The sequence below is a fragment of the Dasypus novemcinctus genome, chromosome 11 (genome assembly GCF_030445035.2).
Source record: "Dasypus novemcinctus isolate mDasNov1 chromosome 11, mDasNov1.1.hap2, whole genome shotgun sequence".
Taxonomy (NCBI): Eukaryota; Metazoa; Chordata; class Mammalia; order Cingulata; family Dasypodidae; genus Dasypus; species Dasypus novemcinctus.
In genome coordinates this window covers 107,990,203-108,015,254 of record NC_080683.1, presented here as the reverse complement: position 1 = coordinate 108,015,254, position 25,052 = coordinate 107,990,203, and the positions used below count along the sequence as shown (strand labels likewise).

At 39.1% G+C, this 25,052-nt stretch overlaps 1 protein-coding gene across 1 annotated transcript in view; it reads right to left on the bottom strand.

The window, feature by feature from the left end:
- Positions 1 to 25,052, bottom strand: part of LAMA2 (laminin subunit alpha 2) — a 588,895-nt gene that overhangs the window by 109,383 nt on the left and 454,460 nt on the right. Inside the window, exons 35-40 of the mRNA XM_071218658.1 lie at positions 19,530 to 19,641; positions 12,889 to 13,051; positions 11,385 to 11,595; positions 3,722 to 3,838; positions 2,877 to 3,040; positions 1,409 to 1,547 (exon numbers count right to left, since the gene is read on the bottom strand). Coding sequence (XP_071074759.1) covers positions 1,409 to 1,547; positions 2,877 to 3,040; positions 3,722 to 3,838; positions 11,385 to 11,595; positions 12,889 to 13,051; positions 19,530 to 19,641 — 906 coding nt within the window. The remainder of the gene's footprint in view (positions 1 to 1,408; positions 1,548 to 2,876; positions 3,041 to 3,721; positions 3,839 to 11,384; positions 11,596 to 12,888; positions 13,052 to 19,529; positions 19,642 to 25,052) is intronic.

The following is a 25,052-nucleotide window of genomic DNA, read 5'->3' as shown; positions in this document are numbered from 1 at the left end:
ACCTCCATGTGGTAGACGGATGCCCTAACCACTGGGCCAAGTTTGCCACCTCTCTCTTCTCTTGATGGGGCTTCCCGTGGCCTTCTCCTCTCTCTGTCCCAATTTCATTCTCTTATACAGGACTCCAGTAATAGGATTAAGACCCATGTTGATTGAGGTGGACCACACCTTAAGTGAAGTAACCTCACAAAAAGGTCCTACTTACAACGTGTTCACAGCCACAGGCATGAGATAAATTTAAGAACATGTTTTTCTGGGGTACATACAGCTTTAAACCATCACAATAATGAGTAAAAAATTCAGCTTAGATGTGAAAAATAGATTCATTTTGAAAAGATAATTGAGCATAGGAAAGCTTCAGTAATGATTGTGTTACCATTTTGAGTAAGAAATAAAAAGAACATATGGCATTAGTAGAGGTTTTTCCAGAGAAATCACAGTAGAAACTGCTGCTGGAATATGATGTTTTCATTATGACCACAAAACAAAACCTCTTGAGACTGTGGTAAAAGTCAGTGATATTAATCACTGAGATCCAAATAATCTTTTTTGCCAAATACCAAAGCAAATATTGATCTGTTTCTTTATTACCAATATTTTACGTATATTTCATTCAAATGTCCAATCATGGTTGTTGTTTTTTCTTTCTGAAATTCTGATGCATTTGGGCAATCTGTATGAAGCAAAAGGATTAAGTGGTAGTTCTGAACATTTTAACTCTTAAGAAATGTTCTTGACCTAAAACAGTATTCCCAAGATTTATTGCACAAATTATTTACAAAAGATTGCTCTACATGTAAAGGATGAAGATTCATCACTATTGAAGATACTCCAACCATGTGACATAAGTCAGAACCCCCAAATTCTAAAATATTAGTTCCAAACGTAATTTGAGGAATAACAACAGCATGATCAGGGGTTTTCATTGGATAAAAAGAGTGTAAATTGTTAGAAGCATCTGGCTTGATGTGTTTTATAAAATGTGTACTTTGACAGTCAAAACCTCTTGCAAAACCAGCTTGTGTGTGGCTACAAACAACAGGTAATTTTCAAGGCACCCTTTTTATGGAAGACATTTGGAATAATGGTGAAAATGTCCTTGACCAGTGTCTCCTGCTTCCCTATCATTCTTCTGTGAGTTGGAGGTATAAACCTGTGTGACAGCTGCAATAATTTCAAGATCCTGATTATGGAAGTGCTGGTGTGACTGAACAAAGAGTTCAGCTATGATCATAGCAGATTGAGAGTTTATTTTAGATAAAGTTTGAAAAAGTGTTCTGAAACTAACTTGAAACAAATATTCTAACTGGGATTTTCCATAACCAACTTATATTTGAGAAATTTCACTTTTGCACTTACTCAAACAAGTTGACCTTCATTCTCAACACAAAATGTTATATATTCTTACCAGTTCTGTAGCTTCACGTGCAAGATCTTTGGCTTCTTTGGCAATTTTCTCGGCTTCATCAATATAGTTCTTAATATTGCTGTAAGCTTTGAAGGCTGCAGTGGCATTGAAGGAGATGTTTTTAGCCTCATCAAGGATTCTGTTGGGATGACCCAAAAAGAACATCAGAACAGCCATACTCAAAAGAAGGGTATCCTATTTAAAACAAATGTGCTTCCAAGTGATCACTGCCAATACAAAGATGGTAATTCCAAATCATAGTGAGGTGGTATCCATTATTGTGTTGTGCTATAATTTGTGACTTAGACTAATATTCCTAAGCAATCCTACTGTGAAATATTTCCAACCTATCTTAAAATACCCACAGCATCCTCCTAAGGTTTCCGAGACCACACACACCATGTGAGTGTGTGAAATGAGACAACGCGCGTTATTTGTGGGCATGTTACAGGTTTCAGAGGACTATGTTTCACATGCTGAACTTAGATGTTATCAGATCTTGTGAGGTAGGCACACATCCCAGATAATCTAGGGAAAGTTAAATGGCTTGCTTATGTCACATGACCCATAAGTCTCTGGCTAAGGGGGGAAGCCTGGGTCTGCTGACTCCTACCTCACTGCTTCATCTGCCACCCTACATCCTAAATGGCATCAATTTGTTATGTAAAATGAGTTGTTTCTATAATTCCCAAGGTCTCCCCATAGTAATATTTTCATATGAGTATTAAGTATTGGGATAGAGCCTTGTGTGTGACAGACATTAAACACCAAATGATTTGGGAGGATTATTCTTGGGGTTAATAGCATCTATATTTATTGGGATAATCCCCCAAGTGCTCGCTCTAGTGAAGTAGAGGATGCATACCATAATTACCTAGGGAGATGTTTACAAGCCATGCTCCTCCCACTTGCCCTTCCCGCTACAGACCCATTTAAGAATCCCGGCTATCGTGAACTGTTATTACAGAGGGGAGCGTGGAGCATCTCCCTGGAGTTTGGAACCGGAGAAGCAAGAAGATTAAAATTCACTGGCTTAAAGGCAATGCATGGGGCCACATTTTCCAAAGCCAGCCTTTTAAAAATGAATTATTTTTATTCCATTAGAAATAGAAAGCTGAAATTTAATGAGGAATGTGGATTTAAATGTTGTTATTTAAAATGCTAATGAGGCAACTGCTAGGCTTTCTAATAAAGTAGAGAAATTTTTTTTTCTAAGTGTAGCCTAGGGCTGTGTTCACTCCCTACCAAGCCATATTTGCATCCACTTTTAACTCTGATTTTGATGCTGCTCCAGTAAGAGCTTTGTCCAGACCTTCCTAATTAGGCACTTCCACAGAAAGGCCATGTAGCTCGCATGTTCCTAATTACAGAAATCAAGACTTGAAAGCAATTCTCTGCCATTTGTGTTAGGCAAAACTTCTGAACGTGTGTCAAAATACATAGACATTGCCAACAGCCAACGACATACCCGTCAAGTACAGCAGATGACTCACTCAACCGAGCCGCATGTCTCTCAGCCTGGGACACCTTCTCAGCCAGCTTCCTGTCCTTCATTTCTTGCGAGAGGTCATCTATTTTATTTTGAAGTTCCTCAGACATTGGTGGCAATTTCGTTTGAATGTCTTCCACATACTGATATGTAGAGAAGAGAGGACACTTGAAGCAACTGAAGCTGAGCCTCCACACACTTGCTAATTTCTCTATGACACACAATTACAAATGCTTCATTTTTAATGAAATTTAAAATTTACTAACATAGCAAAAAGAGCACAGAGAATAAAAGCACTTATTTAATGAAAATGATTAAGAAATTTATGAAGCCAATTTACACCCAGAAGAACCTAATTATCTAAAAAAATGCTACTTCATAGGTATAAATGCATAAATGATAGTCCTTAGCAACTTTTAGTCCATTTACATTTCTATTACCATATATCACTGTGCCTGAAACATTAGACAGTAAGTTAAAAAGTCTGTTTGTAGATTTACATTTCTTTTCAAACTAATATTATGTAAACATTGATGCAGATTGTAACAAGTAATGCCCTTCACCTCTGTGGAAAAGGAAAAAAAAAAGTCTGCCTCAGTGTGTGAATACCTTACCCGAACATTCATGTCTATGGACAGAACTGTGTGAAGTTCTAATCATTACCAGTAGGTGGGCATGGTCCCAGTGGCATGATGGAAAAAGAATTTTACCCCACAGGAAAAAAAATATTAGTATCTGCTTATACTACTGAGATGCAGCATCAGTTCCCATTTGTGAGCCTCCATGGCATGATCATTTAACTTTGAGTTTTATCAAAGACTCACATCTATAACTGAGTTGATTTCATCTGCAAGGCGGTTGGCTTCATCAAGCATGTCGTTGCCCTCCTTTAAAGTGTTCTCAGTTTGTCGTTTGCCATTTTCCACAGCTTCCTTCTTTTTCTGTAGTGCAGGGAGGACGAAACATCAAAATGCCGTGTGGGCGGACCCCCAGCCAGCCCTGAGTTCCTGGCTTTCCTGAGTTGTCTGGACAAAAGCTTCACAAAAAAGTTAATCTTGTTCACAACATGGTAGACGGGAACAGTATAAACTACTCAGCCAGTCCTCCAAGAGCTGTTCTATTTAGATGCCTGCACAGGACCTCTCTTGCCCCCACTCTGAGAAAGTCACTTAAAGGGAAGTGACAGCGGTTGAGGATGTAAAACTATTTTTAAAGCAAGACAGACATCCATTTTCTAACTAATATGTAAGTACTGAATAGGTACGCCGAATTACATGGGAACTACGTGTCAAATTCCAGAATCTATTTCCAAATGAGTGCTATGGGAGCATAAAACATAAGCAGATTGGTTTTCTGGGAATTCTGTAAAATTTGCAGACATGGGATTTTTAAGGGCCTTTAGGGGCAGCATTTTTCTAGGAAAAAAGAAACGATTACATGGAAGAATATACCTAATGTAGACTAATTTTTTAAACTTACAGCTTCTCTCAAAATTACATGAGACTCATTGCTGGCTTAGAAAAGTAAAATGAAAGAGAGTGAAATATTGCTATTTCCATTTGGAGCATACCTATGGCTATATTAGTCTTTATACTTCTGACTCATTCATTTTCGCAGTCATCTTTTTACCTGTGGATTTGTCTCTACCAATTATCATTGTAAGCCTCTAGACTTATTAGTTTTATGTAAATAATAATGGCAGTTTATATTTCTTTAGAACTCAAACTGTGCCAGGTAGTTTATAAGATTTTCTCATTTAATTTTATACCAACTTTATGGACTTGTATTCATCACATTTAAACAAAGAGGGAATTTGAGCAAGTTAACTGATTAGCCCATGGTCACACAGCTAGTAAAGAGTGGATTTAAGATTTTAACCCAGGTCCACACATTTGACAGAGCCTAAGTGTTATCTACAAGAGCAGGCTTCTCCTGTTAGAGAAAGCCCATTTCTCATTTTTCCTGCCATAAAGCTAACTTCAACCCTTCTTTCCCTTTCTGTTTACCAACCACTTCAACATGTGACCAGTCGCATACATCTTGTTCCTGCCTCTGAGACTTTGCACTTGCTGTTCCCTGTACTGTGTGCTCTTCCACAGGTCTTTGCATGACTTGCTTATCTCCTCTATTCTCTGCTCATTGTCACTTCTTCGACCAAAGATACAGAATAGCTTCCATCCCCATCCCAGGCATTCTAATCATTCTGATTAAAAGCCAGTGTGACCGCTTGAAGTTCTTTTATGAATCCCAGAGAAAAAGATAATGTTGTTGAAGAAATCCATTCCTGTGTGGGTGAGACGCTTTTGGCTGGACTTCATCAGTGAGGCTTGACTCAGATTGAGCCTCTGCCCTCTCGCTGGGTCTGATGTAAACAGAGGCCCAGAGAGAAGCACAGAGAGGAGGGAAGCTGCCCTGTGAGAGAGAGGACTGCAGGAAAGCAGAGCAGCTCTCAGAGGCTGAGAGAGGTCCAGGATTCTGGAACCAACACAGCACAGAGGCAAGGACAGAAGTCCTGGAGGGATTGGGCCAGTGGAGCAGCTCAAGGCTTAGGAGACGAGCCCTGCCAGATGCCTGACGGCCACGTGGCAGGATGCCAGGAGCACCAGTAGCTGTTCTTGATGAGAAACCATCTCTGGTGATGTCTTGATTAGGACATTTCATGGCCTCGGAACTGTAAGCTTTTGCTCCAAATGAGTCCCCTTCATAATAGCCAACCCATTCCTGGCAGCCCTGTGACAAACTAAGACAGCCAGATTCAGGCCACACCTGCCTGGGCTGGGGTACCAGCTCTGCCCACTCACAAGCTAGGAAACCTTGGTAAGTAAGCTGGCCTCATGTAAACTGTTTACTCCCCTTGCTACTCAAAGTGGCCAGCGGCATCAGTGTCGCCACCATCTGGGAGCTTGTTAGAAACGGACAATCTCATTCCTCTCTCCGTAACCACCGACTCAGATTCCACATTCTAACAAGAACTCTGGGTGACTGGTGAACACATTAAAACTGAGAACTGGCTTAGCACATTGCCTGGCACACCCTCTAAACAATTGCTAGCTACTATAATTACCTTATTTTATTCTTCTTAGCACTCTGAGTTAGGTCCTATAGTATGGCCACCAAAACTATAGAAACATGACAATATTATTTTATTTTTTATAACACGAACCATCTCCATTACCTTATCTGAAATATGCTAAAAGCCAATGCTTTTAAATGAAAATCGAAGAAACCAATAATCTCAGGCCACACATCACAGCGGCATGCATAGGGGCCCATGGAAATAAATGCACAGCCTGTTGAGCCACACATCACTAGTGGAGGCTAGCACCCCTAACAAAACATGTATTATACAGCAATAAACCATTTATTATGTATATTAGCCAGTGTTTCTAGCCTTTATGGCCACATTATAGGTCTATTTATTGTTCTAGTGATTGTCTCCTTCAATAAAATATAAATTCCATAAAAATCTTATTTATCACTGCATCTCCTCTAACTAGAAGAATTTCCTCAATAAATATCTTGAATGGATACTAGTAAATAGAGTCCATTCCTGGGGCTTGTGCTGGTGATATTTCAGGAGCTCATTCAGTTACTCCTGAGCTGGGGAATTGGTCCTGAGATGTCAGTTCCCCTTTACCACCAACGAATGGAAGGGCATTCTAGGTGTCTCTGATTACAAGTCATATCTTATCTTCCAAGGATCTGGCATTCTTTTACATAACAGGCAATTTTATGTATTCATCAAATGCAATGAATGTGCCACAATGATGACAGAATTGGTGATGTAGGAGGAGTGGGGGCAGGGGGGAGTTGGGGTATATGGAATCCTCTTATATATATATTTTTTGTTGTAGTTGATAATTACTTTTTTAAAAATTGAAGTATATCATTCATACATGAACACACAAACAATAAGTGTATAGTAAAGATTACGAACTTACAAAATAAACATACATAACATCACACAGGGGTCTCATACATCATTCCTCCACCAACTCTTTGCATCGGTGTGAAACATTTGTTACAAACTATGCAAGAGCATTGTCAAAATATTACTACCAACTATCCTCCTTATCTTACATTTGGTGTATTCTTCCTCCAACCCACACTATTTTTTAAATGTATTTTTGTTACAGATATTGTGAACTTGCAAAACAGTCATGCAGATGTGTAGATTTCCCATACAACTCCACACCTCTTATATTTTTTAATGTAATTTTTTGTATGATCTATGTATCTTTTAAACATTTTTTTAATCTATAAAAAACAACAAAAAACCTGCCAATTTTAGCTCTTAGATTTTGTGTAGATGATTTAAAATTACACCCTGTACAGAAATTCAAATCTTTTTTTCGTCAAGGCTTGTTTGAATTAATAAATCAAGATAGTTTAAAATGTTGTACCAATGGAAGTAAGGAGGATATTTCCACAAATGTATTAGGTAAAGAGCTATAATTGTTTGTTTCAATGAAGTAAAGTGACTTTTTATTGAAGTTCTAAATCAGCCACATTAGAGAGTCAATTGCCATCCAAAGATTAAAGTGTTCTTCTGTCATATTAAAACAGAAATGGTGATCTAGAGATAAAGGAGATTTCAGAGGTGGCTAATTTCAGCTTGGACACTGATGGAATCAAGCTATGAACTGAGAAATGATAGAGATTTGGAGCTTTCAAATCTTGCTAAAAGTATAGAGATAACGTTTGTTTTTGCTTTATGACATTTTGTTTATTCATTGAAATAAAATTTCAGCTCAGTGTTTGTACTAGAACTGTTCTAGGCTCTAGGGATAAGTCAGGAAGAAGATGTGTTGCTTATGTGTGGTCTGGAGGAGGGAGAAAATAAATAACTAAATTAACGTTTAATAAATGTTTACGTAATGATAAATGCTATAAAGTAAGCAGAGAAAGGGAATAGATAGAGAATGATGTAGGATGTAAAGTACCCAAGGCAGGAAGCTTAGAGTGCTTGATGAACAAAAAAGAAGGCCCATGTATACATCGCGAGAATAATGCTCTGAAAGTCTGCCATAAACATATATAATCGTTACATGATTCTGTTTGGATAACAAGGTTGATTATAATTCTACATTTATTTTCTAATTAATTAGATCTTAGGTTGTTCCAGAGGTCTGCACATTTAACACCAATGTTTTGTTTGTTCTGCTTGGGCAGCAGGGGTGGGTGTGGGGGTGGTGGATTCTTGAGGAACCTGCTAAAGCTATCTTTCTCTCCTCTGTCTAGCAAATTACCTTTTACTTCCTTCACAGATTTGTGTTTTGCATGATAATAATGGCAGCCTTTGGGACAGACGGTTACATACATATTCCTTGGCTGAACTGAACTGCTCATCTGGTCTGCTTCTGCCTCCTCGCCATCCTGGGAATGCCCTTCCTACCCCATGGCCATCCAGGAGGCTGCATTCACAGCCTTCTACGATCTGGCCCCAAATGCTGTCTCCAGAGCCATCTGCCGCTACAGACTTTTATGTAGCCACATGACTCTGCTTTGTTGCTCTCTTTGGCATTTCCTAAAAGCACCTCATACTTCCTGAGCTCTGTTTGTGCTCACGCTGCTCCATCCTTTGCCTCCATTTCTGTTATGATGCCATCATTTTTGTGAATCTTCTGCTGATTCTCCCAATCAATATTAATCGCAGTGTGACATGCCACGAAAGGTTTTGATGCCTGCATTTTCTAGGAGATTATAAACTCTCTGAGGCCAGGACTCATTCAACCTCATACAGCCTGCTTGGCAACAGAATCTTGATGTGGCGGGTGCCTTGTGACATTTATTTATGACCCCAATCTATGTTCCTAGCCTGATTTCACCATATTTCCCAAAACAAAATCAATTATCCAGTTTCCATGAATCACTCACCAATTTCCCTAAACGCAATTTTCATCCCTGGTTCCAATATTGCTTCCAATTTGTTTCTACAGCTTTGGGATATATATTCAAATGGAATTCCAAATGCAATTTTCTTCTACCTCACTCCACCTATGTTTGCTGGCTTCCTATCTCTAAACTTTCCCACGTAGCCTTCATTCCTATCCTATCAGCCACTGAATTTTCCCCAAAATTCTTTGCTGTTTTTTTTCTCTATGCCTTTTCATATGTTTTTCTCTTTTCCAGGAATGCTCTTCCCTGCTACTTATTCCTTTATATCAACAGCTCTCAAACTTAAGGCCACATCAGAATCAGGGAGGGATTTTTTAAAACACTTCTTGCGGGGTCCAATCCTCAGAGTTTCTGTGTGAAGAGGTTTGAGATGGAGCCTGGGAATCTGCATTTCTAACAGGCCTCTAGCAGATGCTGATGCTGCAGGTCTTTGGCGCTCGCAGTGAGGACCAGTGCCGATATCATCACATTTTTGGGCTTAGCCCAAAACACCACCTGTTCTCCGTAGGCGCTTAAGAAACGTTTTTAATAATGAAAGAAAAGGTGCATCTTCACCCTCAACATAGTAAAGAGAAAACACTGGAGTTAGGTCTTACTTATACCTTCGTTTTCATGGGCAAAGGCACGGTGAAGTCATTTGTTGAAAAGTGTGTTCCTTAGTCAATCAAACATACACAGTGTACCCGTTTTTCTCAAACCTGTACTGACATCAGAGTCACCTGGGCCATTAGGACTGCACCCTAGAGCGGCTGGCTCTGGAGAGGCCAGGGAATCTATCCACTTCACAAGCTCTCTGGGTGATTCTTTTTCATCGAGTCTGGCACCATCCTGACACTCAGACATAAGTCACCTAAAAGATGCTGTGCCTTACTGGTGTTCATTTTTTCAGTGTATTTTCTCCAGCCAGTTTTTAACCAGCTTATGGTTAAGCAAGGCATATGAAATGAAAATACAAAAAAGACCACTAGAACTTCAGTGCTGACTACCTGAGCTCCAGGCTTCTTGAGGGGTGCCCAAGGATGAAGGCACCAGGTCTTAAACATCACGAAAAGGAAGGAAAAACAGAAAGCACCATTTGCTGTGCTGCCAGAACTCATCTCGAAATACTGCCCAGATGCTTCTTATGCTTTCTGCAAGGTAAAGTTCTTAATATCCTTCATTTTAATTTCTTAAACTGTAGTCATAAAATGGAGCATCGCACCTTCCGGTAAGTTACACACACACCGTTGGCACATCTCAAAGGAGGATGAATTGTATAGAAGCATGTGAGATGATGGTGGGCCCAGCGTCCTGCCTTACAGGGTGGTGCTTTTTCTTTAACATTGCCAGCATGTCGGTAGACTCCAAACTGATTAAGATTAGACACACCAGCGAAGAAAAAAGTGAGCCTTCTCAATCTTTCACCAGAATGATAAGGTTAAGTCCCAGGAGAGGGCCTCGGAAAAAAAAAATGCTTCTACAATTTAATTCATCCTCTAACCTCTTAATCCAAAGGAAAACGGAAAGAAATGAGTGGCTAAACAAAATTCAGGTTTCTATTCAACTGTCATTTAACAAACATTTTCTGAGAGCATAATATAGGCCAGAGAATGTTTGGTTATAGTTGAAGGGGAAATTATATGTTAGAAAGTATATCGGTCCACTACTGCTTTCAGATCTGCCAGGGTGAGATATTTTGAAAACAGCAAAAGTAGGTTTGTTCCTGGTGAGAAAGCTAATGCTGTTGTTTTTGAAATACAAGTTGGTGTTGTCATGTGTGCTGAGTTTACTTGGGAAAAGTGATCAGTTTGCCATGGTAAGTATTAAGGAATAAACTGGAAAAAAAGAGAAAGAGATGGAGAAATCTGTTTGCATTCTAGCTGCATCAGCACTGGGGAAAGGCAGAAGCTGCCCATCATTTCTTGAGAAGTATCTCTTGTCTGTAAGGAAAGGTTAGGACAGATGATTCAGACCAGATCTGTCATGTGAGCCCTTTAAAACTGTCATTTATATAGAATACAACACTGCAAAGACAAAAGGGGAAGCACAATTTCCCCAATCTCTGGTCTCTCAACGACCCTTTCTTCATGTGCCCAGATTCCATTTGAAAATACAGGGAACTCCTGTGAGTTCTGGCAGCCACACGTCTGAATCATGGCTTGTGGATGAGTTTGGGTGAATTGTAGAATGATATGCTATTAGTACCTGAAGACACCGTGGGTATCTAGGATAATGCACTCATTTTGTATAGTTGGGGCACTCATGTCTAGAGAAGTGAAGTGACTTACAGAGGTTGATACTCCTAGTTAGAGGCACGGCTGATAGTAATACCAAGGTCCCCTGACTCCCGATAAAGAGCTCCTTCCACTGTACACATTGTTCGTAAAAATCTTTTACTTTTATTTGATTTCATGGGCAGTGGAAATTTAGGAGAAAATAAGGAACAGTCCCTGTTCTACTTCTTACAGTTTTTCTTTCAGAGTTGTCATTCTCAACCTTTGTAAATGGGGATCAATCTGACTCGTTCCAGGCAGGTTCAACATCCTCCTTCCCTTCTCCCCCCTGTCCCATACTCTCCCAGACCGGGAAGAAAGCATCCCCAAGACTCACCTCCAAAGCGGCCATGGTTTTCTGGTTTGCCACTGATAGGCGATCAGCTTCTCTGATTTTATCTGTAGCTTCTCTCAACAGGTCCCAAGCATCATCTGTTTGGTTTTTGTAGTCAGTCAGCTTCTCCTGGAGATCCCTTTCCATGGCTTCCGTTTTCTCCCGGGCTTCTCCAAACAGCTTCTTCACTTTCTTCAGCAGGGCTTCTGCAGCTCTGCAGCCACCCCCAAGCCCAATACAGACAATAAGCCCATGGAGAGTTTATTGAGATTAAAGTGTGTTACAAAGAATGAAAGAAAAAAAAATTAGACATTTAAAGCAGACTCGCTATGAATTAATACTAAACCAAACTGGAAACCGGTACTGAAAAGTGGCAGACCTCTTATCATTAAAATAAAGCAAAAAATTTCCCCCATTTATTAGTAGTATAACATTTTCAATAGGAAAGGGTCTCAAATAATTCCCATAATCTGACTGCTGAATTGAATTTTATGATTCATTTCACATACCGACAAAATGCTACCTCATTCACCATTAGACATTTTTCTATGACGTTGAGCGTAAGGGCTGAATATTGATATGTTTGGGTAGAAGTTGTGAGCAGAACTCTCTTATATTCACACTAGTATAATATCACTATTTTTGATCTGCTTTTTGTTTCTTACAACAGAATGATCTTGCAGTTTCTTTCATTTAACCTCGTAATTTTCCTAAAATGGTAATAATCTTTGAGCCCTTAAGAAAGGCTAACTACATGAAAAACAGTAGTTCTCGAACTAACCAGCATCACAATCCTCTGAAGAGTTTGCTAAAATGCAAAAAGTTGGGAAAAGTTGGGTTCCCTCCCCAGAGTTTCTGATTCAATGGGTCTGGGATAGGGCCTGAGAATTTGCACTTCTAACAAGTTCTCAGAAGTTGGTGATGCTGCTGGTTTCCTATATATTAAACATTTCTAACACAATCACTTTGAAGTTAGATATACAAAATTATCTATTTTATTGAAAGTGAGCACAAGGGTTTATTAGTGTTAATAATGTCATTATTACTTTTTCCAAATCTTCATACTTATTTCAAACTATTAGGGTTTTTTATTGGATAACTCTTCTTTTCAGCATATTTTAAGATGAGATAACATAAAGGATTGCTGATTAACCTATAACTACATTTGTCCAAAAATATTTTTATTAAAACGAACAATTATTGATAGTTTAAAAACCCTAATGCAGACATTTAATAAAGCAAGGCCATTAGCCTAATTAGAGAAGGGGCAGCACCAAAACATTTTATTTAGTTGATTAGTTATATAAGGGCAAGAACATGATTTTCATCCATTTTAGAGCAAGGTAGAGTATAAACAAATGAATGAATGAATGAATGAATAGCAAACATCTCCAGATCAGAAAAGCAAAATATCTTCTGCTCAAATATGCCATGGAAAATTAAGAAAACAGTAACAATTTGGAAAGCTCAGTTTATCAAATGAAAAAATAATAAAGCATCTACTCACACCAACTCATCTTCAGCAACTTCTTTCTGTGTATCTAGATTTTTTCTCCTCAGTTCTCTCATCATCTGATCAATCTCTTTCTGAAGTTCTTGCAAATTTCTCTCAAAGGCCTTGTCTTGAACTCCTAGAGTTTCATTTAGCTTTGCGGCTTTTTCATTTACAGCTGCAGGAGGTAAAACAAATTTTGCAAATTAGTAAATACAAATGTCATATGCAAAATGGCAGTCAGCATCTGCTCTTCACCACCATCTCAAAGGGAAAGGAAGTTTGCACTGGGTGTTCCTGATGGACAAGAGAGAGGTGGTTAATAGAGAGATATAGTAATAAACAGGAAAATCTGACACATTTCTCCAATTTTTGTTAGATACTTCATTTGGGGACACAGCAATTAAAGCATGGTGTTATTACCTCATAAGGAAGAACTATAAAGACAAAAAAGGACCAAAGCCTCTTCAGACAAGAGGTAAATAAACAATAAGACGTGCAGTATAATACTTGGAAGCTGAAAACAGAAGGTCTGCATTGCTAATCAGACACAGTCACAGAAAATTGATTATTGAGTACAGGTATATTATCAGTGATGGGATCCCTGAGAAGGAAAATGTCCCCAAACCTCCATGGAATTTTCCTTGAGTACATTTTTTTTTAAGGGAGTGAGAAAAAAAGCCCTGGATTAGGAACAAGGGTTATAGATTGTTCCATACTTGTTATAGAACTCTATGACCAATGGACCGACTTATTTGAAAGCTCCTTGGTGCCACAGACTAAGTGGGAACCATGCCAGAATCCCAATGATTATGTGTGGACAAAATCTGCTTTATTTCTTGCTTTTTAGATTTTAAGAAAAGCAGTAGACAACTTGGTTATAGCTACTGCCAGGCCCCATTCTTTTGTATGGCACCTGCCTGCCTGCTCAGTTGTTTTCAACCGACTGTAGTGTTTAACTAGTGACATCATGTTTATTTACTTATTATTTGTTTATTTTAAAAAGTGATAAACTCCACTTTCCAACCTGTCAAAGCTATATGCTTTTCAGTTACTAAATGAATATATAAATGAGCTTTGATTCTTTGATACTTTTGAAATTCAATTTAATTTAGTTTCTGGGCCTGTGTTGCATTGAGGAAGGGAGGGATATGGTATGCAGCTTCACTCTTTCTTTCGGGGTCCATTCTTACAGAGTAACTTCTGCAGAAAAGAATTTGTTGGAAAAGACAGATGGCAAGAAAGGGAAAAGCCAAACGTGGCTGGACCCTTTTAATACATGCATCATTTCTTTTAAACTAAAGCAATATATAAACACCTAGAAGAAATTATTAGCACACAGAAAATGTTTTCACAAAATGATGATGCATTTTGATAGACGAGGTCTGCTTGTTTTAATGTCTACATATAACAGGATTTGGAACTTCTCCAAGTATTTTTAAACTAAAGATAATGTATTATTTAATATCTTATTCAAAGGTATATACTGCCAGTTCAGTATGTTTCCTTTTCCATAGTTTTGGACAAAATTATAAAATAAATTTATCTTTTGACTTTACTTATCTACTTCTGCCTTATTTCAAAGAAGATTTAAGGTAGTTTAAAGTATCTTTAGAGCAAGATAAAATTAATAGAAAAGAAATAAGGGTAAAGGTTAAAAGAAAAATCAATGTCCACTGGGGAAGCATTACTAGACAGAAAAGCATGCCTTAATATTCAGTGCAGTGGATCCTAAACCCAGCTCTAAACTTCTCAGGAGCCAGTACATACTGGGAAGTGGAGGGAAAGAGACGCTTCGGGGTACACAGTGCCTGTAAAATAACAATGGGTTAATTCGTCAGGAGAAACAGAGATGTTTATCATACTGAAACTGAATAACATGTATTTTCCAGAGGGCAAATTTATCATGAATGAAAACACTACTTTGACATGGAACACAGGAAAGAAGGGTGTTTAACATTTATAAAGTCCTCTTGTAAATCAGGACTTTCTCTAATGGGTTCATATGTGATCACCCATTAATTCTAATAGTGGATGGAGTAAAATATAGCTTATTCATGATCTAATCAGGATTCATAGCACAGTAAATGTTACAAAATGTTTGTGAGATAAGACTGTCTTAGATTAATAGAAGGTGATTATAAAGAGATCATGGCATACAGTAGAAGATAGAATGAATAAGGTATTAGTCTATCTAAAAAAACTGAAATAGACAAATGCCAGCCTAAAGCATCTACTTTTCCCACAGTCATTTATTTCCCCTAATAAAGCCTGAAAATGATTATGATTATCCTCATTATTGTAGTTTTGAGGAAAAAATGCAGGTATGTTATATAACCTACTTAAAGTCTTGTTGAGTTTTTCTTTTCATTTTCTTTCTTTCTTGTTTTAACCCCTTCCCCTGTCAAACATTGTAGTAAGGATTCTGTTTAGTGCTAGCATACTCAAATTGAACTTTCATTAGATTTCAACAGATTAATCCTTCTATAGAAGGTTGTGGCTATCATTTACTGTTGCCGCTGCTGAGGCAGGTAGTCTTCCCATTTTTTCAGGTTCAGGATCACAGCTACCCCACGTGAAATGCTGTGTGAATTAGAAAGACGTGCCCCAACTGGAAGAAACAACCAGTCCCTCTGACCGATGCAGAAATAAGGGAATGGAAGACACTTTCATGAGGGGTAAACCCTTTCTCTGGTGGATAAGCCAGCGATTGTGGTTGGTGAGCAAAGTCTGGGTTAATTATGATCTTCACTCTGCTCCCAAGCTAGTGCTTTTAGGCAGTGCACAAACTGAGCAACCTTACACAGTGGCCCTAAATGTCCAGAAAGAAAACCCACACTGAATGGTGAAAAGAAGACACAGATGTCAAGGAGGAAGCCATGAATATCCGTCTCACCGGGAGGCGGTGGATGTGTCACTGGAGAGAAGTAAGCAGGGCTGATACTAGGCTCTACTAAAACATGTATTAGCATTTATTCTCATGCATTGATATTTGATTGAAACTATGTTAAGAGAAGTCCTCAGGATAGGCTGCTGCATGTTAAGTGCTTGAGATTTGAGCCAGATGGGAAAGGAAATGTCCTGGAGTATGGACTAGTGTCTTTGGTGATCCAAGTATAGCTAAACTGCTCCAACTGCATGCAAACTTTTTTTTTTTTGACACTGCCACATAGCAAGCATAGAAAATAAGATCAGAGAAAGGGGAGCAGCGACAGTCTCCCAGGTACAGTGGTGGGGACCGGGAGGGAGTGAGGGTTCAACAGTGAGCCCCTGATACTAATGACTATGCTTGTGAGCTGATAAACCCAAAATAATAACAAGGCCTAGAGCAACTTTGTGCCTGGGAATTTCCTTCTGTCAGCCTTCATGTTACTCAAATGTGGCCAGTCTCGAAGCCAAACTCAGCATGTAAATGCAATGCCTTCCCCCCAGCGTGGGACATGACACCCGGGGATGAGCCTCCCTGGCAACGAGGGACCACTATCAACTACCAACTGATGATGCAACTGGAAAATGACCTTATACGGAAGGTTCAATGCGGATCAGCAGAATATCCATGTCTACATAAAATACCATGACTTTAAAATGCTGTTTGACCTAAAGTAAGGGGGAAATGGAAAGGAGAAATGAGTTTATATGGCTACGAGTTTCTAAAAAAGAGTCTGGAGGCTGGCAGAAGGTTTGCCCTCATGCACAACTGAGCAGAGTCAGAGAGACAGATAAAGCAGATACAACCCCCAGATATTGGTTCCTTTGAGGGCTAAAGAGACCCATGGGAGTTATGGTCATGGCCGATGGGGTTAACTACCAGGGCAGATGGCCCCTCTTTGGAAATGGTGTTTATGTGTGATGAATCTAGACTCAGATGGGATCTCCCTTCATAAGACTTTCATGCTAATGTGCTGGAGGTGCAGTTAATGTTGGGGTTTAAGATATATTTAGGGGATTTGAATCTCTGGACTGACAATGTGATAGCCAGATCCTGAGCCTCAACAGACTCCAGCACCTACAATCTGATTTATTGGACTTACCACACTCAGCTAAGATGGAGGTGAAGAAGGACAACCACCACACCATGGAGCCTAGAGTGATTACAACTGAAAATGGGAGGATTGCATCCAGCATCCAGGTGGAATCTGAGCCTCCTCTTGACATAAAGCTGCAATGGACACAACCAATCCAGTGTCCACATAGAAGAGGTGGCATTGGATTGGGAAAAGTGGACATAATGGACAAAGGGTATGGGGAAAGGCAGGAAGAGATGAGAGGTGGAGGCGTCTTCGGGACATGGAGCTGCCCTGGATGGTGCTTCAGAGGTAATCACCGGACATTGTAAATCCTCACAGGGCCTACATGATGGAATAGAGGAGAGTATGGGCCATGATGTGAACCAATGTATATGAGGTGCAGAGGTGCCCAAAGATGTACTTACCAAATCCAATGGATGTGTCATGATGATGGGAACGAGTGTTGTTGGGGGGGGGGAGAGGGGGGGTGGGGGGGTGGGGTTGAATGGGACCTCACATATATATTTTTAATGTAATATTATTACAAAGTCAATAAAAAATAAAAAAATTAAAAAAAAAAAAAAAAAAAAAAAGATCAGAGAAAGCACAACAGCATTTATCAGAGGCTTGGTCACAATGAGTTAAGTGAATTTTTTTCTGCCAGGAGTAACTTCTATTTCAGATCCTGACAGATCCCACAGCAAATTAAACTCTGTTGTCTTCAAAAAAGTTTTAGGTCACAGTAAAGTCACATATACAATATAGGAGACTCCCATATCCCCAAGGTCAAGCCCTTTCTCCCTTCCCCAACAATGATCTTCTTACATGTAGCTATTACATTTGCTGCAGCTGATATACAGATACTGAAACACAGCTACTAACCATGGTTCCATTAAGGTTTACATTATGGTTTACATTTTAAACTGTACACTTTTATAAAATTTTGGTGATATTTAACATGTCTTATATCCATCGATGCACGATCTTGTGCAACATTCCCATTGCCCCCAAGTTACCCCCTCTTCCATCTATTCTATTCCTTTCTCCCCCTTCCCTTAGGGCCCACAGTGGCAACCAAGCTTCCCTGCTTGAAGGACAAGATTCATACATACTTGCAACAATGCTGAGGACTTGACACACGAGTGTCCTCCCCCACTGGGAGCCACCCATGCTCTTGAGACACACCTTCCCCTCGGTTTGACAGCACCAGGCCTCCCAAGGATGGGGGTATAATACCTTCCCGCTCATCGTATGGTCTCCACCCACTGAGGTAACATACTAAGACAAGATGAGCACTCACATACTCCCTGGAAGCCTGCCCCAGGTGTGCCCTGTGCCAGATGCCCCCTGTCAAACACCTTAAACCAGTGACCCTTCCTTATATTTTCTAAAGAGTTTTCTCAACATTATAGTTTCAACCACGTACCTGACAATCTCCCATGTTCACCTGCTCTCCCCAACACTCCCCCCAATTCCATGGACCATCTGACCCATTCTCCCAACCCTAGCACCCCTCAAGCCTGCAAAGCCCAACCCAATAGTATCCCTATACCCCCATCTTATCCCTTCACTGCACAGCTACTTACCTTCACTTTCTCAAAGATTTTGCCCATGTGGACATTGGCTCAAACCTTTCTTTCCCTCCCAATTTCCTGTAAGCCTATCTTTCAGTCTCTAGCTCTCTGAGACAGCTTGATTTGCTTAATTCAAATCAGAGAGGTCATGTAGTATTTGTCCTTCAACGCCTGGCTTGCTTCACTCAACATAAGGTCCTCAAGATTCATCCATGTTATCCCATGTGTGCTTCTTGCTTTGGAACCTTCTGTTTCTTTTTGACCCACAAATTCTAAGAATTATTGGCCAGGCTATTCTCTCTATGTTATCTAGGGCCTGATTTTTTGGCTATGTTATAGGGCAAAGTATGTATCAAAAATCCATAATATTGTACAACAATAAAATAAGCATACTTTTTCCTACCTTCTAAACATGCATGCAGGCTTACTATGCATTAAGTTTTCCTTACTAATAATAGAAGATATTTAGGAATGAGTATTTTATTTTTATTTTGCCATTATCTATTTTCTTTTTAGAGTTTCTTAATTTGGGCTTTTGCCAAAAATGGCTTCTACTCTCATTCTCAATCACATTGGTACATGCCAAGAACTAACTCCTAGAGAACTGTGGGCCAAATACGGGACAGCTTCTGGTAAGGTAGCACATCCAAATGCCAAGCACCAGATGTTCATTAAAAACCAGCACCAAGAATTTTAAAAGCCATTTTGAGAAATTAAAATGACACTTTAATCTACCAAGTGGAATGATAACATTAGCTTTCTTTAAAAATTAAGATCTTTGAAATTGTATTGAATACGAACAATATCAAAGCAGAAGTTGCCCATTAGTTATTTCATCATAATAGTCATTCCTCAAGAATCAGAACATTCTTAAAGGGCTGAATTTAAGTTACTGCCATTTATAATTACAAATTCACTGACGGTTTCCACTAATTTAACACCATCGGTTGTAGAGTCTTAGCAACACTCAAATCTGGAAATATGATCTCTCACTAGAGAAATTCTAGTCCTGTGCAATCCTTTTGATTATTTTTCTGTTGGGAGAAATAAGTATTAAATTGTTGTTTTTCAATACCTTCTGCATCCTGGACAAGGTCCTTAGTGAATTCTCCTAAAGACTTTGCTCTCGTGTTGGTCCTCTCTGCATCCTGTCCAGTTTGCTCGCCATCTGCTGTCACTTTGGTAGCCTAATGATCCAAATTCAGGAAAAACGTAATTAATAGGGATGATAAAACTATGGCTAGATAAGCTCCCACTGGCTACATTTTCTTTCAAATATTACTTTGTGCCAATAGCAATTGAAGAATTATTGATCATATGTATTAGAAATGACACCCTGTGCTCAAGTATACAATTAAACTTTATTACTTCTCCCATTAAATGCAAATCAGGGAGCTGTTCTTGGTCTTTTTTAAGCCCTCATTATAGGCAATAGCACAGAAGAAATGATCAAGTACAATTATTTTTGAAATATCTTTAAGGTGCTATTGCCAAAAGTCTTTAATGGATTCTTCAGCCTCTACATGTTGTAGTTTTGCCCTTATTTTATTTACTGAAAAAGTGTGGCATGTAGCAATGATCTCTTGAGGGAGGCACAGGCAGTCTGTCTCAATAAGCTTGATCCTATAGATTTAGTTTAGATTGATATGTTAATTAAAGAAACAAAGAGGGGAAAATGCTTAGCTATTATAATGCTTTAAAGATGCCAGGAAAATATTCAGAGAATAAATGCTAACTTTTCCATTTGACAGCAACAGAAAAGATGATCGTTAATCACGTTCCAGATACCATTTTCAACAAAATCAAACAGAACCTAATACAGATCCTAGCCCCCCAAAAAGTATTATCCTCATATATTTTCACCTTTATTCATATTGAAAAAGTTATCTGACACAATAGAATCCATTTAATCTGTTCATAGTTATGATATAATGCTTAGTCAAATAAAAATGACATGTGGGACCTTAACAGTGCCTTATAAAAGGACCACAAGGTTTAGAGCACCTGAAGAAAGTTTTCACGTCATTTGTCTATGTGTATGCATATGCTAATAAATATGAGTTATTCTTTTTGACTCAAATGATAAGGCTACTCTAACTCTAGATGATGAATCAGAGAATCACAGACTGCCCAGATATAATTCAAATCAGGTCCAAGTTGGCAGAATATTAATACTTTACAATTTTTACCAGAGCGCTTGCATTCTAGACATGCCCAGAGAATCTAAATTATTTTTACACATAAGTGGATTTTAAGTAGCACTGAATGTCTGGCTAGCACAGAACATGGTAAGAGATGCTATAGGAATTGTGCTGCATTTTGTGACTTCCCAGGGACAGCAAGCGATGTAAATTATGAAAGTTTTTGCACAAAAGGTACAATATAAATTCCGACTATTATCATGTAATTCCTCAACCTGTAAGTGCTAGCATCACAAGTAAAAGTATGAAAAGATAAGAATTCCTTGGAAGTTTCAAAAGCCCCCCTTAGAGTTTGCATATGTATACACAATGATTTGGAGGGCGCTAAACAATGTATTATAATTGTCTGGATTGACTCTTCTAAAATTAATAATGGCATTCTTTTCAATTTTATATTTTTAAAACAATTTTTCTTGTAAATAAACTGTGCATGAAATCCCTAAATTACTCAAGTTCTGCTTTGAGGGTTGGTATGGCAAGTATGGCATAGTGACATCCTTAAACTTGGTTCCAGTCACATGCTCGCATTTGAGACTCACATGGGTCAAATGTCCCACTCAAACCCATGCACACATAATTTCTAAAATGCTACTTTTTAATCACTAACTGAGGTCAGCTGCTCAAGGTGTTGGCAGATGATTCCATAGGTTTGTGTAGACTGGACTTGGATCTTCTCTATACCACTGCTATGTTCTTATGTCACATGAGTGCCATAGAAGGGACTTGATCTATATTCTGTTTTTTTTCCAATATCTTCCCTTAAGAATTAATGTATCACCCGTACCAATGCTTTTACTACACAGAAAATATACATGAAATAAATGGAAGTTAAAATTTTGTTTTTTGCTTTCTAATACCTTACCTATATTACCAAAATATCATAATTTCTATAAATATTCATACTATCAAACTTAGTGATTCTTGATAATAGCTCCAAAAATTCTTAATTGTCCAAAGCTTCAACATCATTGAAAATAAATGTATATTGGTATACTGTGTCTCATAAGTTGTGGATGATCAAGATAGTATTCAATGCCTTGATTTCTCCTAGTCCTACTCCTTCAACAGGAATTGATGTGGTATTTGTAAGAGGCATCACTAACAACCATTTCACTCTTAGTACTGGTTGTATGTGCACTCCAATAGTATGAGGCCAAGAATTCCATGTGCCCCATAACAAGAAACAAGCTAGAATAGTTATCACTAAACGCCTACACAATCAGCATCCCTGGCTTCCTTTGAGTATATTTAGTATGCCAAACTCTCCCCATCTTAGGGCCTCCTCGCACCCGCCATCTTTCCCGCAATGAGCTTCTCCTCCATTCGTTGCTTGATTAGCTTTCACTTTGCGTCTCTTCCTAAATGAGGTCATGCCCAGCACACCTGTCCAGGTTTCTGCACCACCCACAGCAGAACATTCCCTTCCCAGCACCATGCATTTTAGAATTTTTGATTTATGTGTTAATTACCTATTTACTGGCTCCCTTCCTGACTAGAGGAGAGGGTGGAAACTGGGCCTGTTTTGCGCGTCACTTGATGTGCAGCTTCTGGTACGATGCTTACCATACAGCAAACAGTCAGCCATGGTTCTTAAACACATGAAGAGAAGCATGTTCCTAACTAATCTTGCCCACCTTATTCATCCTGCCCACCTATTCTTATTGCCTAGCATTCTTTGAACACTCTTGGAAAAAGCTTTTGTTCATAACATTGCATTTTTTTTTTTTTTTTTTTTACTTTAGGAAGTACCAGGGATTGAACGTGGGACCTCATATATGGGAAGGAGGAGCTCAACCACCTGAGCTACACCCACTCCCATACCATTGCTTTTTAACTTCTCTTGACTTAGTTAGGACAATCAGTAATAATTTTGTTAGGTGTTTCTCAATATCTGTCTAATCTCCATTCATGGGGCCTTGGGCTGTGTCTTATCTTTTTTCTTTATTTCTCAGAGAGCCTGGCATATTGCCTGGAAACTTGTACGTGGTCAAAGATGGTGGGTGATGGGCTGATAGAATGATAATCAAACCAACCATCCCTTCAGAATTCTAAAGCCTGTTGGAAGCAAAAAAATAAATCTCTTTCCATTTGCCTTCCCAACACCATTCAAACTGACCATATGTCTGGTGCTATGCTTGCCTGCAAAAGTGGTTGGCCGGCAGCTTTCCCGGCGTTTTTCAGGGCATCCTAAGAAGCTGTTGCTTGAGAGCTGCAGCTGAGTGCTTGGGATGAGAGCCAGGCGCTGCCTCCAGTTCCAACCACACTGCATTCTAGCCTTTGGCCTTGAGGCAATTCAAAACTGTGCCCGCAATTGCACACCAAGTACCATGCTGCCCGGGTGGTGAGGTCAGCCCAGTGCCCACTGGGCCGGTGCCATCCTTCCCTCTACTCCTTCAAGAAGATCTTCCTCTCTTGCCTGTGCTCAGGCAGAGGAGGGGATGTGAGGCTCCTGGGACCCCAAGGCAAACGACTGGTTTGACTCATGTGGACTAGCACTCTAAAAGTTGGGTTACACCGTCAAGTTCAGCTGTGCACTGGATTGCTATGTGGCTTCATGGAGTCTCATTACTGCGGGTCAGGTTTCCCACTTTCACATAAGTGAAAAGAAGGTATGGTTAGGTTAGGGGACATCTGAATTCACGTATATGAGGAATTAGGACAAAATGCAAATTTTCTGATTCCCAACTTTATATTTTGCCTTTACCAGATACTACCTAATCTTTGGCTAACATCCAGGAAGACCAGGAAAATATATGACGAATTGAGCATTCTGGATGAGGGGATGGGCAACTGCTTTGGCTTATGAAGTCCTTTAAAAGTGGGGAAACTTTGTGTTTTAGTGAATTAACACCTTTCAAAAGCCATATCAGAGCATGAAATGAATGTATTCTTTAAAAATTCTGTCTCATCACAGAGTAATTAAGTTGAAGGTTCACTCTTGCCAAACTACCCATAAAGGAAGCCTATGATAAATGTACTACCACCCTGAGATAGCGGTATCATCATCAGGATGAAATTCACCAAAATCAGTTTCACCCAGGACAGGCTATGGAAAATATTACAGAAAAATGCTAAGTACTACATGATAGGAGCTATCTGTCTAGCTCGGTTTGCTTCTTCCAGTGTTTCATTAAATTACCATCCCCATCCTTTAGTTATCTGCCTCATGCACTATTATCTTGTTCTTTGAGCATCTGACAAATGTCTTTTCATTTATCCTAATATGTTCTACAATCTTCCTTTCATTATTTATCTTTGATTTTCTTATTTTTTACATTCTCTTACCTCCATTCTGCAATCTTTCCTGGGCTCTTTTGTAAATGATGCCTACACAATACCTTGTCTATATTTCTTTTACCTTTGATCGTCTTTTTTTTTTTTTTTAACATTCAAGTTCACTCAACTACGTCTTTTCCTCTTTTCTTTCTTTTTTTTGGGGGGGTTATTTTGTTTTCTTTCGTGTATTTATATCTAGGCAGCATGCATCACCATTAGGCACACATTAATTTACTTCTGAACAATAGAGCTGTTACTGTCTTGCTTTAGCTCAAGCAGTTCTTACTGTGCCTCTTGAAATCTGCACATAATTTTCTTGGTTGGATATCACTACTGTCTTTCATTTTCTGCCTTCTTTATGTTAAAACTAGAATCTAATGGAGCAAATCTAACTACTGAACAGACAACACTGCTTAGATGCCATCCACCTTTGCCTTTGAAGACTCATATGGTTTCCTGCTAAAATTAAATTTCAGATCTAATCATTTCTATGACAGTCTCAATATTCTCCTTCAACACCACCAGCTCTGTACTTCTAAGTGGCCGTGCAGTACTCCTCAGGCAAACTATTAGTTCAGATGACGCCCAAGGAAAGAGGCAGGGGGCAGCTAACTGACCCTGCAGAATCATAACGAGCCAGGACCATGGGGCTTTTCTCCCTAAATATTTCTTGTGTCAATTTTGAAAGTTCCAAAAGAAACAAGGATGATTTATGATACATTCTCTCTCTTTTGATATACAGCAGCAGAAATAACAATATTGTTGGTAACTTAAACCTTGTGAAAACTACATATAAGACCGCATAAACTCTGTCCCTTTTCCATGTATAAGCTGGTGACTCATAAGTCAGTATTTTCAAGACAGACCTTACTCTCATAATTCTGCCCCACATGGTACCTTATGGTCATGCTTCCACGGGTGTCAATTCACCTTTGATTATCATGCAGCGTGACCACAGGGAAAGAAGGAATTGATCATGTTGACTTACACTTCCAGTCTCCATGATGGTTATATTTCTAATCACAAATGTGGTAGAGGCAGGATTAACAAGTTTGTTTCCATGTCCTCCCTAACCTCTCTATCTCAAGGAGAGCTTTGCTTTCAGCAGTCTCATTTTCAGG